A 16204-nucleotide genomic window follows, 5' to 3' on the forward strand; every position below is an offset into this window, starting at 1 on the left:
TCGAGGCCAAACTTTGCAAGCAGAAACGGATACCCATGACGAACAAAAAAGTCAGCGAGCATGATGTCATGCGACACATGGTTTCGGAGTTATGACGTTTAAAATCATAAACCTTTAAAACCTAGCTCCTCCCTCATTTTTGATCATATCGAGGAGAAACTTCACAGATGAGTTCAGCATATCAGTCTACTATGATGTCCTTTTGGAATTTGCGATAGTCACGTGGTTTGGCAGATATCGTTAATTAAACAAAAATATTTTTAAAATGATATTTCTTGACCCGCTTCATTGATCAACGTGAAACTTCATAATATAGTAGAAGTCATGAGGACTAACAAGTGTGCAAATGGTCTGGAAGTTAGAAGTTGTTATTGCTTGAAGAAGAAGAGTCTCTAGCGTGGGCAAATAATTAATTATTACATGTACAGATGGTCAGGCAACGAACAAAACGATCTCACGGGGTAATTTGAACCTCAAATAAAATTCTAATTTCACATTTGTCAATGGCTGAGGTAGATTAACAAATGACGAAAACAGATTTTGCAAAATTCCGACGATTTTTGACCCAATCACGTTCCACACAGAGAAGACACAAGGTGTCATTGGGTGCAGAAGATGAAACACTCGCTCGGCCTTCCCAGGCCACATCAATCATTCTGTCTCTGCGATCTTCAGGTTTATTTTCTATAAAAATCGCTTTTTCTGCAGTCATTGCACGGATTGACAGGAAATTTTCACCACAGGTGCGCCTGGGCATGAATAATCTTTTAAGGTTAATTATGACGTCACAGGTCACGTGGTACGGTCGCCACCTTGGAAAAACCGAAATTTTTTACATCTCGATATCTCCAAAAGCGCTGCGTAGAAAAGATTGAGACATATTTCATTGTAAAGAACTATCCATGGAGAATAAGCCTTGTGAATGATGATGTCATATGTGCCTCCATTATGACGTCATAATTCGACAAGTACAAAACTTCATCCGATGAGGATGAAATTTTTTGAGCATCATCTAGGGATAAATTAGTGGAGAAAGAAAATGATGTCATAGGTGCCTCCATTATGACGTCATATTTTCGACAAGTACAAAACTTCTTCCGAACAGGATGAAATTTCTTGAGCATCATCTCACGTCTGGATGACGTGTGTTGGTTGTGTGTATGGGATAAATTGGATGCGTGTGTTGGTTGTCTGGATGCGTGTGTTGGTTGTGTGTATGGGATAAATTGATGTAGAAAAATAATAATAATAATGTGAAAGCGGGGTTGTTGTAAAGTGTGTGTATGTGTGTGTGTGTGTGTGTGTGTATGTGTGTGTGTGTGTGTGTGTGTGTGTGTGTGTGTGTGTGTGTGTGTGTGTGTGTGTGTGTGTGTTGTGGGGGAGGGGTGATGTGTGTGTGTGTGTGTGTGTGTGTGTGTGTGTGTGTGTGTGTGTTTGTGTGTGTGTGTGTGTTTGTGTGTGTCTGTTTGTCTGTGTGGGTGTATGTGTGTGGGGATGTTTGTGTGTGTGTTTGTGGGGATGTGTGTGTGGGTGTGTGTGGATATATGTGTGTGTGTGGGGGGAGGGCGGTGGGGGGGGGGGAGGTTGGGGAATGGGTGTGTGTGGGGGTGTGCATATGTGTGCGTGTGTGTGTGGGGTGTGTGTGTGTGGGGGAGAGGGGTTGTGTTTGTGTGTGGGGGTAGGGGGGGATGTGTGTGTGTGTGACTATGTGTGTGTGTTGGGGGGGTGGGGGTGCGTGTGTGGATATGTGTGTGTGTGGGGTGGGGGGTGTGTGTGTGTGTGTGTGTGTGTGTGTGTGTGTGTGTGTGTGTGTGTGTGTGTGTGTGTGTGTGTGGGTGGAGGTAGGGTAGGGCGGATGTGTGTGTGCGTGTGCATGTGGGGATGCGTGTGTTGGGTGGGGGGGGAATGTGCATGTGTGTGGATATGTGTGGGTGGGGGGTGGGGGGGGGGATGTGTGTGTGTGTGTGTGTGTGTGTGTGTGTGTGTGTGTGTGTGTGTGTGTGTGTATTGAGGTTGTATCCAAGGGGGTTGTGTCAAAGCATGTGCAATGAAAGTGGGGTTGTATCAAAAGTTGGGTTGTATGACAGCGGGAAGGCAGAGGAAACCGGTCATCACTGCCATCAGTTGTAAAGTGGCAGTTCTAGTTATTTTTCTTATTATTATTATTTTTATTTTTTGTATACAAGATCGAGGCTCGTGTAAGAGCTAACAACAATCACAAAAAAAAAACGGACACATAAAACTTACAATAAAGGGAGCGGGAGACAAGATGGAAGACAAGATGAGGCCAAGATGCACATCAGACAAGATGGGGAGAGAGACGGAAGCATGCAAATACAACAGCAGAGAACAGGGACATTGGAAGATCTGTGGGAGGGAGAGGGCTTGGGGGGAGGAGGCATGGGAAGGTGGGGGTGGGGGGTGAGAGGTATATAACACATGGACACTGCTACAACTTCCAGGAAAAAAAGTCGGTATTTTACCAAAAAAAAAGAGGTAGATCTGGGGTGAATTAACGGGGGTAGAAGAGATCAAGGTTATGGATGGGGGAAGATAAGAGATGGTGGTGAACAGCTGTTTTAAAGACCTGGAGGGAGGAGTGGGATTGAAGAGAGTGTGGGAGTTTGTTCCAGAGGCAGGAGAAAAGAGGAATGAAAGAGTGAAGGTGGGCAGAGAGTGGCAGAGCAGGATTTTAGGACTCGTGGGCTGATGCCGTCTGGTCCAGTTGCAGAATCAGAGTCGAGGATTGACAGAAACCTCTCCACCTTGTCAGGAGAGAAGGACACAGAGTCCAGGAGCAGCTGGGTATGACTGGGTACGGTGGGTACAGAGAGGGACGGGTTTGGGACACAAGATTTTGAGGCAAACACAGAGTTGAGGCATTCAGCATTTTCACCTGTGGAGTCAGCTGTGTAGCCGTTTGAGGTGAGGGAGGGGATGGAGGGGGAACAAACACCAGAAACAGATTTGACCAGACGCCACCAGGATTTGGAAGAGGGAGACAGATAAGAGAGTTCGGTCTTGAGAACGGAGAGATATTGTTTCCTGGCTCTCATGAGGGTGGACACACACTTGTTCCGGTCTTTGTGAAAGGAAATGAGATTTCCTTCCGTTGGATTTGCTTTCCAGGAGGCGAAGGCAAGTTGTTTCAGGGCAACTGCCTCACCACAAGATTCCGTGTACCATGGGCTGGAGGAAGGGTATGACAACTGAAGGTGAGATGGGATAAATCTGTGCATGAGAGAGAGCAATTTACTTTGGAAGAATTCCCATGATGAGTTGATGTCAAAGGCGGTAGAGATGGGAGACCAGTCCAGATGATTTATGGCTGCTTGAAGACCGTGCCAGTCGGCCTGAGTGAAATGCCAGACTCGTTGACGCTGAGGAGGCTCTCTGAGAATGGTCAGAGAGATGTCCACTTTAACAAGCACATGATCAGAAGAACCGATTGGAGCAGAAGAGCAGCAGACATTTGCAGAGAAGTTTGTCATAACCAGGTCTAGAAGAGACGATGCTCCGTTGACTGAGATCCGGGTCAGGAAATTGACAGATTGTGTCAGTCCCAATGAGTCACAGAAGTCCTTTGCTGAGGAGCCATGGCTGGTGAGAGAGGTACCCCACACCCAGCCAGCTTTTATGGTGACAATTGAAATCACCACATATGAGGAAGAGGGAGTTGGGATGAGTCGGTAGAAGTTGGTCCATGTCATCAGACAGCGAGATGTAGATGGAGTCATCACTGTTTGGAGGACGGTACAGAACACATGGGAACAAAAGGTGGGAGCGTAGGGGAAGCCATAGCCAGAGGTTCTCATTGGGGTGGGGTGGAGAGAGGGTAGTGCAAGGAGGGTGAGGAAGAGAGTTATAATGAACTAAATTGTACAAGCAATGGATGGGCTCGTCTGTTACTGAGATAATCATTTTCTCATTTAAATCCCCAACAGGCATTTGATTCATGATGAGGTGCAGGGTGTTCAACGTTTTGAGAAGGATAGAGTACGAATGAAAGCAATCAAATGTGAAATGGTGTAAAACTCAGCAGTTTTGGGGTCATAGAGTAGACAAGGATAGTCTACAGTCTACATCATATGAAGGAAAAGGTGATGCAATCCAGGAAAAGGTGATGCAAGCCAGGAAAAGGTGATGCAAGCCAGGAAAAGGTGATGCAAGCCAGGAAAAGGTGATGCAATTCAAGAAAAGATGTTGCAATCCTGGAAAAGGTGATGCAACCCAAGAGAAGGTGATGCAATCCAGGAGAAGGTGATGCAATCCAGGAAAAGGTGATGTGATCCAGGTGAAGGTGATGCAAAATCCAGGAAAAGGTGATGCGATCCAGGAAAAGGTGATGCAATCCAGGAAAAGATGTTGCAATCCAGGAAGAGATGATGCAACACAGGAAAAGGCGATGCAATCGAGGTGAAGGTGATGCAATCTAGGTGAAGGTGATGCAATCCAGGAAAAGGTGATGCGATATAGGAAAAGGTGATGCAATCCAGGAAAAGATGTTGCAATCAAGGAAAAGGTGATGCAACCCAGGAAAAGCTGATGCAATCCAGGAAAAGGTGATGCAATCCAGGAAGAGATGTTGCAACCCAGGAGAAGGTGATGCAATCCACGAAAAGGTAATGCGATCCAGGAAAAGTTGATGTTATCCAGGAAAAGGTGATGCAATCCAGGAAAGGGTGATCTAATCCAGAATGAGGCCAGTCCTCAGAACATTTCAGAACTGAGATCCTGTTTGGGCCTCTTGAATTCCTATATGAAATCCATTACAAACGCAGCCACAATGCTCCATTCACTGGGTGATCTGTTGAGGAAAGATGTTCCTTGGTTCGATGCTTGTACATTATGATGTTCGCATTACGCACTGTCCCCGTTCCGGAACAAAAGTATGCCGAGACTAAATTAGAGGCATTGACCCTAATTTTAGGGGTAAAGGAGTTTCACAAATACTTTTATGGGTGCAAGTTTACCCTATTGTGACAGACCATACACGCCTTACAGGTATTCTTAGCTCCGAGTCCCCTGTTCCGACATCAGCAGCAGCCCATGTGCAAAGGTGGTCTTTATTAACGCACAGGTTGTAAACCTGGTGCGTTATAGCGTTTGCCTGGGAATTTCGGGCGCTCAAAAGTGAAGCTAGTTTCTGTCACCCATTTCTGTCGCTCATTTCTGTCGCTCATTTCTGTCGCTCAGATGTGTAAACATGACGTCATCAAATCTATATTTATAGGATAGGTTATAGGAGATATATATGTTATAGGATAGGAATATAGGACCCAAATGACCCAGAGGACCCAAATGACCCAGAGGACCCAAATGACCCAGAGGACCCAAATGACCCAGAGGACCCAAATGACCCAAATGACCCAGAGGACCCAAATGACCCAGAGGACCCAAATGACCCAGAGGACCCAAATGACCCAGAGGACCCAAATGACCCAGAGGACCCAAATGACCCAGAGGACCCAAATGACCCAGAGGACCCAAATGACCCAGAGGACCCAAATGACCCAGAGGACCCAGAGGACCCAAATGACCCAAATGACCCAGAGGACCCAAATGACCCAGAGGACCCAAATGACCCAAATGACCCAGAGGACCCAAATGACCCAGAGGACCCAAATGACCCAGAGGACCCAAATGACCCAGAGGACCCAAATGACCCAGAGGACCCAAATGACCCAGAGGACCCAAATGACCCAGAGGACCCAAATGACCCAGAGGACCCAAATGACCCAGAGGACCCAAATGACCCAAATGACCCAGAGGACCCAAATGACCCAGAGGACCCAAATGACCCAGAGGACCCAAATGACCCAGAGGACCCAAATGACCCAGAGGACCCAAATGACCCAGAGGACCCAAATGACCCAGAGGACCCAAATGACCCAGAGGACCCAAATGACCCAGAGGACCCAAATGACCCAGAGGACCCAAATGACCCAGAGGACCCAAATGACCCAAATGACCCAGAGGACCCAGAGGACCCAAATGACCCAGAGGACCCAAATGACCCAGAGGACCCAAATGACCCAGAGGACCCAAATGACCCAGAGGACCCAAATGACCCAAATGACCCAGAGGACCCAAATGACCCAGAGGACCCAGAGGACCCAAATGACCCAGAGGACCCAAATGACCCAAATGACCCAAATGACCCAGAGGACCCAAATGACCCAGAGGACCCAGAGGACCCAGAGGACCCAAATGACCCAGAGGACCCAGAGGACCCAAATGACCCAGAGGACCCAAATGACCCAGAGGACCCAGAGGACCCAGAGGACCCAAATGACCCAGAGGACCCAAATGACCCAGAGGACCCAAATGACCCAGAGGACCCAAATGACCCAGAGGACCCAAATGACCCAGAGGACCCAAATGACCCAGAGGACCCAAATGACCCAGAGGACCCAAATGACCCAGAGGACCCAAATGACCCAGAGGACCCAAATGACCCAGAGGACCCAAATGACCCAGAGGACCCAAATGACCCAGAGGACCCAAATGACCCAGAGGACCCAAATGACCCAGAGGACCCAAATGACCCAGAGGACCCAAATGACCCAGAGGACCCAAATGACCCAGAGGACCCAAATGACCCAGAGGACCCAAATGACCCAGAGGACCCAAATGACCCAGAGGACCCAAATGACCCAGAGGACCCAGAGGACCCAAATGACCCAGAGGACCCAGAGGACCCAGAGGACCCAAATGACCCAGAGGACCCAGAGGACCCAAATGACCCAAATGACCCAAATGACCCAGAGGACCCAAATGACCCAGAGGACCCAAATGACCCAGAGGACCCAAATGACCCAGAGGACCCAAATGACCCAAATGACCCAGAGGACCCAAATGACCCAGAGGACCCAAATGACCCAGAGGACCCAAATGACCCAGAGGACCCAAATGACCCAGAGGACCCAAATGACCCAGAGGACCCAAATGACCCAGAGGACCCAAATTCTATGTATGTTTCTATGATGATGTATGTTTTGGTGAAAGTACATAATGTGAATACTAGTAGCAATTTTACAAAAACCATGGCATAATTTCAAATCTTGACCCGAGATGATAATTATGCTACATCATAATTTCCATGTGCCAACCTGGGCGGAATCCAAGTGGATTCACTTGACTTGTTTTTGTCAGCGTGTACCTGGGTTATTGAGTGCAGGCTATCAGTGGATCATAGTAATGTGGATGTGATGTCTCGTCTGCCATTGCGGTTGAATACAGAAAGAGGATGTGAATTACTTTTCACGAGTAGATGAGTTGTCGACCATAGCAGATGGAGGAAGGGCAACCAACTAGGAGACCGTTTTGTAGAGAGACACAAGGGGAGAATGAAGGTAAGGTCTCATTCTAAATACAGCTCGAATGAAGGAAGAATTAGTGCACTTTGAATAAAATCACGAAATTCCAGGTTGTTGCACAAAAAACACAGTTTGATCATTTTAAAATCGAGATGAGTCTTGGTGCAGATCATGAGCAGTTTTGATATATCAATAAGAAGAAAAACTGATCAGCTTATTGACCTTGCTGCTCACACAAGGATGTGTTCTTCGACTGGTGTTGTGCATACTTTATAGATTTTGATCGATCTGTAATGAGGTTTCTTTTGTGACTGCTTTGTCAGTTTATTTAGTACACTTGTGATTTGATCTTCCATTGGAGACAGACACGTCATTTAGGGAACCTCAAGGTGTTCTTTTGCTTGTGATGAATACCTTTGGGATATTTAATTGCTGTTTTAGAGGAAGAGTCGAAGGTCGATTGCAGCTGAAGTAATGCTGTGCTAAATGTCTGAGTTTGAGAGGAGAAAACTGGCAAATGAAGAACTTTTGACTTTTATTACCATCTGCATTTGCAATCATTGACTCACATTGCCTTTGAAATGTTGCTATGTTTTGATTTCTGTAGATGAGGACACGCAAGGGGAGAGTGGCATCGTTTTTATGAATACCCATCATCATAATGACCACCTATGCAGGGGTCGAGCTCATGACAAAGGTATTGGAAAGTTACACCTTGCCAAGACTCACCTGCTGTTGAGAAACTCGGTGCTGGAGATAATCGATTAAAATTCTCAGCTAAATGAAATTGTAAAAAAGAAATACCCAAAATAAATCACTTCTGTTGATATTCCAAAAAAAAGGAATGACATTAAAATACCAACAAATAACCCCCAAAAGATAGAAACTGGCATCCCGGTGTTTCACAGGCAGAATATGTGCCAGGCCTCGGATGGACAATAAACGGGCGGCCCGTCTGCCAGCATTCATTGGTGGACGTTATAGACCTCAGGGTGTCCTTCGTGAAGATAAAGAATGATGGCTTACATATCTGATGGTTTCTAGCAACTTTCCCATAGCACAGACTTGTTGACCAATAGTGGCACAGGAGCAACTTTCCCATAGCACAGACTTGTTGACCAATAGTGGCACAGGAGCAACTTTCCAATAGCACAGACTTTTTGACCAATAGTGGCACAGGAGCAACTTTCCAAGAGCACAGACTTTTTGAGCGATAGTGACACAGGAGCAACTTTCCAATAGCACAGACTTGTTGACCGATAGTGGCACAGGAGCAACTTTCCAAGAGCACAGACGTTTTGACCAATAGTGGCACAGGAGCAACTTTCCCAAAGCACAGACTTATTGACCAATAGTGGCACAGGAGCAACTTTCCCAAAGCACAGACTTTTTGACCAATAGTGGCACAGGAGCAACTTTCCCATAGCACAGACCTTGTTGACCAATAGTGGCACAGGAGCAACTTTCCCAAAGCACAGACTTTTTGACCAATAGTGGCACAGGAGCAACTTTCCAATAGCACAGACGTATTGACCAATAGTGGCACAGGAGCAACTTTCCCAAAGCACAGACTTATTGACCAATAGTGGCGCAGGAGCAACTTTCCCAAAGCACAGACTTTTTGACCAATAGTGGCACAGGAGCAACTTTCCCAAAGCACAGACTTATTGAGTGATAGAGGCACAGGAGCAACTTTCCAATAGCACAGACTTATTGACCAATAGTGGCACAGGAGAAACTTTCCAATAGCACAGACTAATTGACCAATAGTGGCACAGGAGCAACTTTCCAATTGCACAGACTTATTGACCAATAGTGGCACAGGAGAAACTTTCCAATAGCACAGACTTGTTGACCAATAGTGGCACAGGAGCAACTTTCCAAGAGCACAGACTTATTGACCAATAGTGCCACAGGAGCAACTTTCCAATAGCACAGACTTATTGACCAATAGTGGCACAGGAGCAACTTTCCAATAGCACAGACTTATTGACCAATAGTGGCACAGGAGCAACTTTCCAATAGCACAGACTTATTGACCAATAGTGGCACAGGAGCAACTTTCCCGTAGCACAGACTTATTGACCAATAGTGGCACAGGAGCAACTTTCCCATAGCACAGACTTATTGACCAATAGTGGCACAGGAGAAACTTTCCAATAGCACAGACTTATTGACCAATAGTGGCACAGGAGAAACTTTCCCATAGCACAGACCTATTGACCAATAGTGGCACAGGAGCAACTTTCCAATAGCACAGACTTATTGAGCGATAGTGTCACAGGAGCAACTTTCCAATAGCACAGACGAATTGACCAATAGTGGCACAGGAGCAACTTTCCAATAGCACAGACGTATTGACCAATAGTGGCACAGGAGCAACTTTCCAATAGCACAGACTTATTGACCAATAGTGGCACAGGAGCAACTTTCCCATACCACAGACTTATTGACCAATAGTGGCACAGGAGCAACTTTCCAATAGCACAGACCTATTGACCAATAGTGGCACTGGAGAAACTTTCCCAAAGCACAGATTATTTTTTTTTTGTTTTTTTTTTGTATACAAGATCGAGGCTCGTGAAAGAGCAAACATTAATCACACAAAAAGACAAACCGACACACAAAACACAAAAAACAAGGGGAGCGGCAGACAAGATGGGGAGAGAGGGGGGAGGACACAAAAGAGAGGGGGAAGAACGGGAAGGACACAAACACAACATTTGAGAGCAGGGACATCGGGAGGACTTGGGGGGAGGTGGGAGAGGATTAAAACATATGAACACTGCAAGGACTCTGGGGTGAATTACCGGGGGTAGAAAAGATCAAGGTTTTCGATGGGGGAAGATAAGAGATGGTGGTGAACAGCTGTTTTAAAGACCTGGAGGGAGGAGTGGGATTGAAGGGAGTGGGGGAGTTTGTTCCAGAGGCGGGAGAAAATTGGAATGAAAGAGTGAAGGTGAGCAGAGAGCCTAGACTTTGGCAGTTTAACCATAAGAGGGTTGCAGGCAGATCTTGTGCGACCTGAAGGAATATTGGGGGGACAGAGCACAGAGAGAGCTGGGGGAGCAAGGCCGGAGAGGAGTCGGTAGAAGACAGAAAGACCACCAACCTGCCTGCGGTGAGTGAGTGAAAGGCCCTCGGCGTTGACTACATCGCAGGAGATTCCAATGATTCTGAAAGCTTTGGCCTCAACAGCGTGAAGCCGAGCAAGGTGTGAGGCAGGAGCACCAGCCCAGAGGGGGGAACAGTATTCCATTGAGCTGCGGATGAAAGCCTTGTATGTGGTGAGGAGCTCAGGTGTGCCAAGGAAGGACTTCGCACGACGGAGGATGCCCAGTCGGCGACTGGCTTTGGAGGCCAGCTTGGAAATGTGGTTTTCCCAAGAAAGATCATGGCAGATAGTGAGACCCAAAAGCTTGAGTGACAGAACTTCTTGGAGAGGATTGTTGAGAAAGTAGATGGGAGGGTTGTCCAGTCGGTCCTTTCGGAGAGACATTGTAAGAGTGTGAGATTTGTCAGGATTGAAAGACATGTTCCACTTGTTTGACCAGTCTGTGATTTTGTCCAGGTCTGCAGAGAGTGAGGAGGCTGCAGACTGCCGATCTGAGGAATGAGGAATGGAGCGACAGAGAGTAGAGTCGTCAGCAAAGAGATAGAGAGGATTTTCAAGAGAGTCAGAGAGATCATTGATGAAGACCAGAAAAAGCACAGGGCCCAGAACACTACCTTGGGGAACTCCAGCCTGAACAGGAAGAGGAGATGAGAGAAACCCATTCAGGGACTTATTGACCAATCGTGGCACAGGAGCAATTTTCCCATAGCACAGACTTATTGACCAATAGTGGAACAGGAGCAATTTTCCCATAGCACAGACTTATTGACCAATAGTGGCACAGGAGAAACTTTCCCATAGCAGACTTATTGACCAATAGTGGCACAGGAGAAACTTTCCCATAGCACAGACTTATTGACCAATAGTGGCACAGAAGCAACTTTCCAATAGCACAGACTTATTGACCAATAGTGGCACAGGAGAAACTTTCCCATAGCACAGACTTATTGACCAATAGTGGCACAGGAGAAACTTTCCCATAGCACAGACTTATTGACCAATAGTGGCACAGGAGAAACTTTCCCATAGCACAGACTTATTGACCAATAGTGGCACTGGAGCAACTTTCCCATAGCACAGACTTATTGACCAATAATGGCACAGAAGCAACTTTCCAATAGCACAGACTTATTGACCAATAGTGGCACAGGAGCAACTTTCCCATAGCACAGACTTATTGACCAATAGTGGCACAGGAGCAACTTTCCAATAGCACAGACTAATTGACCAATAGTGGAACAGGAGGAGCTTTCCAATAGCACAGACTTGTTGACCAATAGTGGCACAGGAGCAACTTTCCAAAAGCACTGACGTATTGACCAATCGTGGCACAGGAGCAACTTTCCCATAGCATAGACCTTGTTGACCAATAGTGGCACAGGAGCAACTTTGCAATAGCACAGATTAATTGACCAATAGTGGCACAGGAGCAACTTTCCAATAGCACAGACTAATTGACCAAGAGTGGAACAGGAGGAACTTTCCAATAGCACAGACTTATTGACCAATAATGGCACAGGAGCAACTTTCCAATAGCACAGACTTATTGACCAATAGTGGCACAGGAGCAACTTTCCCATAGCATAGACCTTGTTGACTAATAGTGGCACAGGAGCAACTTTCCAAAAGCACAGACGAATTGACCAATAGTGGCACAGGAGCAACTTTCCCATAGCATTGACCTTGTTGACCAATAGTGGCACAGGAGCAACTTTCCAATAGCACAGACTTATTGACCAATAGTGGCACAGGAGCAACTTTCCAATAGCACAGACTAATTGAACAATAGTGGAACAGGAGGAGCTTTCCAATAGCACAGACTTATTCACCAATAGTGGCACAGGAACAACTTTCCCATAGCATCGACTAATTGACCAATAGTGGCACAGGAGCAACTTTCCCATGGCATAGACCTTGTTGACCAATAGTGGCACAGGAGCAACTTTCCCATAGCATAGACCTTGTTGACCAATAGTGGCACAGGAGCAACTTTCCAATAGCACAGACTAATTGACCAATAGTGGAACAGGAGGAGCTTTCCAATAGCACAGACTTATTGACCAATAGTGGCACAGGAGCAACTTTCCCATAGCATAGACCTTGTTGACCAATAGTGGCACAGGAGCAACTTTCCCATAGCACAGACTTTTTTTTCTTTTTTTTTTGTATACAAGATCGAGGCTCGTGAAAGAGCTAACATTAATCACACAAAAACTCAAACCGACACACAAAACAGGAAAAACAAGGGGAGCGGCAGACAAAATGGGGAGAGAGGGGGAAGGACACAAAAACAACATTTGAGAGCAGGGACATCGGGAGGTCTTGAGGGGAGGTAGGAGAGGTATAAAACATATGAACACTGCAAGGACTCTGGGGTGAATTAACGGGAGTAGAAAAGATCAAGGTTTTGGATGGGGGAAGATAAGAGATGGTGGTGAACAGCTGTTTTAAAGACCTGGAGGGTGGAGTGGGATTTAAGCGAGTGAGGGAGTTTGTTCCAGAGGCGGGAGAAAAGGGGAATGAAAGAGTGAAGGTGAGCAGAGAGCCTAGATTTTGGCAGTTTAACCATAAGAGGGTTGCAGGCAGATCTTGTGCGACCTGAAGGAATATTGGGGGGACAGAGCACAGAGGGAGCTGGGGGAGCAAGGCCAGAGAGGAGTCGGTAGAAGACAGAAAGACCACCAACCTGCCTGCGGTGAGTGAGTGAAAGGCCCTCGGAGTTAACTTCATCGCAGGAGATTCCAATGATTCTGAAAGCTTTGGCCTCAACAGCGTGAAGCCGAGCTAGGTGCGAGGCAGGAGCACCAGCCCAGAGGGGGGAACAGTATTCCATTGAGCTGCGGATGAAAGCCTTGTATGTGGTGAGGAGCTCAGGTGTGCCAAGGAAGGACTTCGCACGACGGAGGATGCCCAGTCGGCGACTGGCTTTGGAGGCCAGCTTGGAAATGTGGTTTTCCCAAGAAAGATCATGCCCGATAGTGAGACCCAAAAGCTTGAGCGACAGAACTTCTTGGAGAGGATTGTTGAGAAAGTAGATGGGAGGGTTTTCCAGGCGGTCTTTTCGGAGAGACATAGTAAGAGTGTGAGATTTGTCAGGATTGAAAGACATGTTCCACTTGTTTGACCAGTCTGTGATTTTGTCCAGGTCTTCAGAGAGTGAGGAGGCTGCAGACTGCCGATCTGATGGATGAGGAATGGAGCGGCAGATGTTGGAGTCATCAGCAAAGAGATAGAGAGGATTTTTCAGAGAGTCGGAGAGATCATTGATGAAGACCAGAAATAGCACAGGGCCCAGAACACTACTCTGGCGAACTCCAGCCAGAACAGGAAGGGGAGATGAGAGAAATCCATTCAGGGCCACACCTTGCCTACGACCAGAGAGGAAGTCCGCAAGCCATGAGTGGAGATTTCCATGGATACCATAGGAGGAGAGTTTGGTGAGCAGAGCTGGGTGCCAGACCGTATCGAAGGCACGTGATATGTCAAGTGAGACAGCTCTGATTTCCTGTTTGGCATTGAGGACCTCCATCCATTGTTGAGACAGCAGAAGCAACATGTCCAGAGTAGAATGACCTGGTCTGAATCCAAACTGATGATCGGAGATCAAGCCATTGGAGAAGAGGAAGGATTTGATATCTGAAGCAATGATGGATTCCATGACTTTGCTGATAATTGGGAGCAGGCTGATTGGTCTGTAGTTGCAAGGATCTGTTTTTGCACCTTTTATGTGTAAAGCGGTAATGTTTGCTGATTTCCAAGATGCTGGCAGATGACCTTGAGCAAAAGAGAGGGTGAAAAGAACAGAGAGAGGGTGAGATAGAGTGGAAGAGCAGGATTTTAGGACCCGTGGGCTGATGCCATCTGGTGCAGTTGCAGAATCAGAGTCGAGGTTTGAAAAAAACTTCTCCACCTTGTCAGGAGAGAAGGACACAGAGTCCAGGAGCAGTTGGGTTCGACTGGGAAAGGTGGGAACAGAGAGAGATGTGTTTGGGACACAAGATTTTGAGGCAAACACAGAGTTGAGGCATTCGGCTTTGTCACGTGCGGTGTCAACTGTGTAGCCGTTTGAGGTAAGGGAGGGAATGGAGGGGGAACAAACACCAGAAACGGATTTGACCAGACGCCACCAGGATTTGGAGGACAGGATAGGAGACGCCACCAGGATTTGGACTTATTGACCAATAGTGGCACAGGAGCAACTTCCAACCACTCACACCACTACATTTGGCGACGAGGATGGGACAAAGAGAAGGCCTGTCAGGTTTTCATTGAGCACACTCAGCTTTGTTCGTACATGTTATGAGTGCTAGTGTAACTCTATGACACCACTATGGTGAATATACAATAGTTGTTTGTGATAAATTAGAATCTTTATCATGTTTTCTGTTGCAGATTCCTGCAAATGCAAGACTTTCAAAATGAATCAGAGAATGTATGCTGCCAAAAAGTTCCACTATGGTATGGAATCAAACTTTTCAAATTGATTTTGTTCAGGAAATAGTTAAAAATAAATCATCCAGTTATTGAATTATTTATTTAGTACTACCCATTTTGCTGTTTTAGTGATGTGAACATTCTGGATAATTATACCTGCAATCTGAAACTTTTATGAGTAAATGAACAGTAAGCCCGTAGTAGTGTATATATGTTGCTTCTGGGACACTCTCATTTTCCCATTGATTTACATGTTAATTTTCCTCTTAACCTCATTGCCCATTAACACCTCTATTTCTCCCACCCTCATCTTTATGAACCTTGTGTCTATAGTACCTATCCTTAATGTTGTTCATTAGACCACTCAAACACTACAAATATTTGTTTTCCCTTATAGACCTATAATCCTTCTTCTACATATCATCTGGCAGATTATCTTTGACCCACTCAAACATCGACCCATTGACTTACATGTTAATTTTCCTCTCACCTCTTTACGAACCTTTTAGCCTTTTGACACTCAAACAATGATTCCCCCTTGGTCTTATGGTACTCTTACTATCAATGATCCCGAGTAGACCACTCAAACATCGATCCTACAAATATATGTTTATGCGTGGGAAATAATTTAATTCTCTTGCCACTCCCTTCACCATCTAATATATTAACAAAAAAGATGTTTGAGTTTGGTTCTTTATTAAGATATTTTAACTGAGCTAAGATAAAATGGTAAACCTCCCTCAATGTTCTTGTTTGAGTGCCTCCAGTGCCACATACCATTTTTAAATTAAAGTATATATTTTCCTGACAACCATCAAAGTTTTCCGTCCACTCAAAAATATTTCCATCTTTTTTACCCAATTCACCGGTATTTAAATTAATTCTCTTATTTGTTTTGTAATTTTTTTTACCAGTTGTCTTTTCAATTATACCTATTTGATATTTTTCACATTCGTTATGTATACCATTTATATACCAAGGTTGATTACACCTCCACTCTTTAGTCTGGTTGGTACTTGGTTCTATCATTTATATAATAGTAAAAAGGCGGCGGTAGCCCGTTAAAATCCCTAACCCCCCTTTTTAACTTATCACTTATATACTTATATAACCACAAGGGAGACTATCAATTCCAATTTTCTAAAATAAACCTCTTATCATCAAAAGCCCCCAATGCTTTCTTATTCACCTCTTCTGAATGTAATTTATGTTTATAACTTCTTATTCCATTAATCTTTCTAAACTCTTCTTTCTTTGTTGTTAAACAGTTATAATAATCCTTAAAGTTTATTGTTTCTTTCATAACATTTTTCTTTACACCTTTTAACTTCTTATC

The 16204-nt window shown here is 45.6% G+C and overlaps 1 protein-coding gene across 1 annotated transcript in view; it reads left to right on the plus strand.

Annotated features, from left to right (window-relative positions):
• Positions 1-16204, plus strand: part of FRZB (frizzled related protein) — a 44515-nt gene that overhangs the window by 8248 nt on the left and 20063 nt on the right. Inside the window, exons 2-3 of the mRNA XM_068123739.2 lie at positions 7927-8016; positions 14827-14892. Coding sequence (XP_067979840.1) covers positions 7927-8016; positions 14827-14892 — 156 coding nt within the window. The remainder of the gene's footprint in view (positions 1-7926; positions 8017-14826; positions 14893-16204) is intronic.

Source organism: Myxine glutinosa, chromosome 7 (assembly GCF_964187855.1).
Source record: "Myxine glutinosa chromosome 7, kmMyxGlut1.1, whole genome shotgun sequence".
Lineage (NCBI taxonomy): Eukaryota > Metazoa > Chordata > Myxini > Myxiniformes > Myxinidae > Myxine > Myxine glutinosa.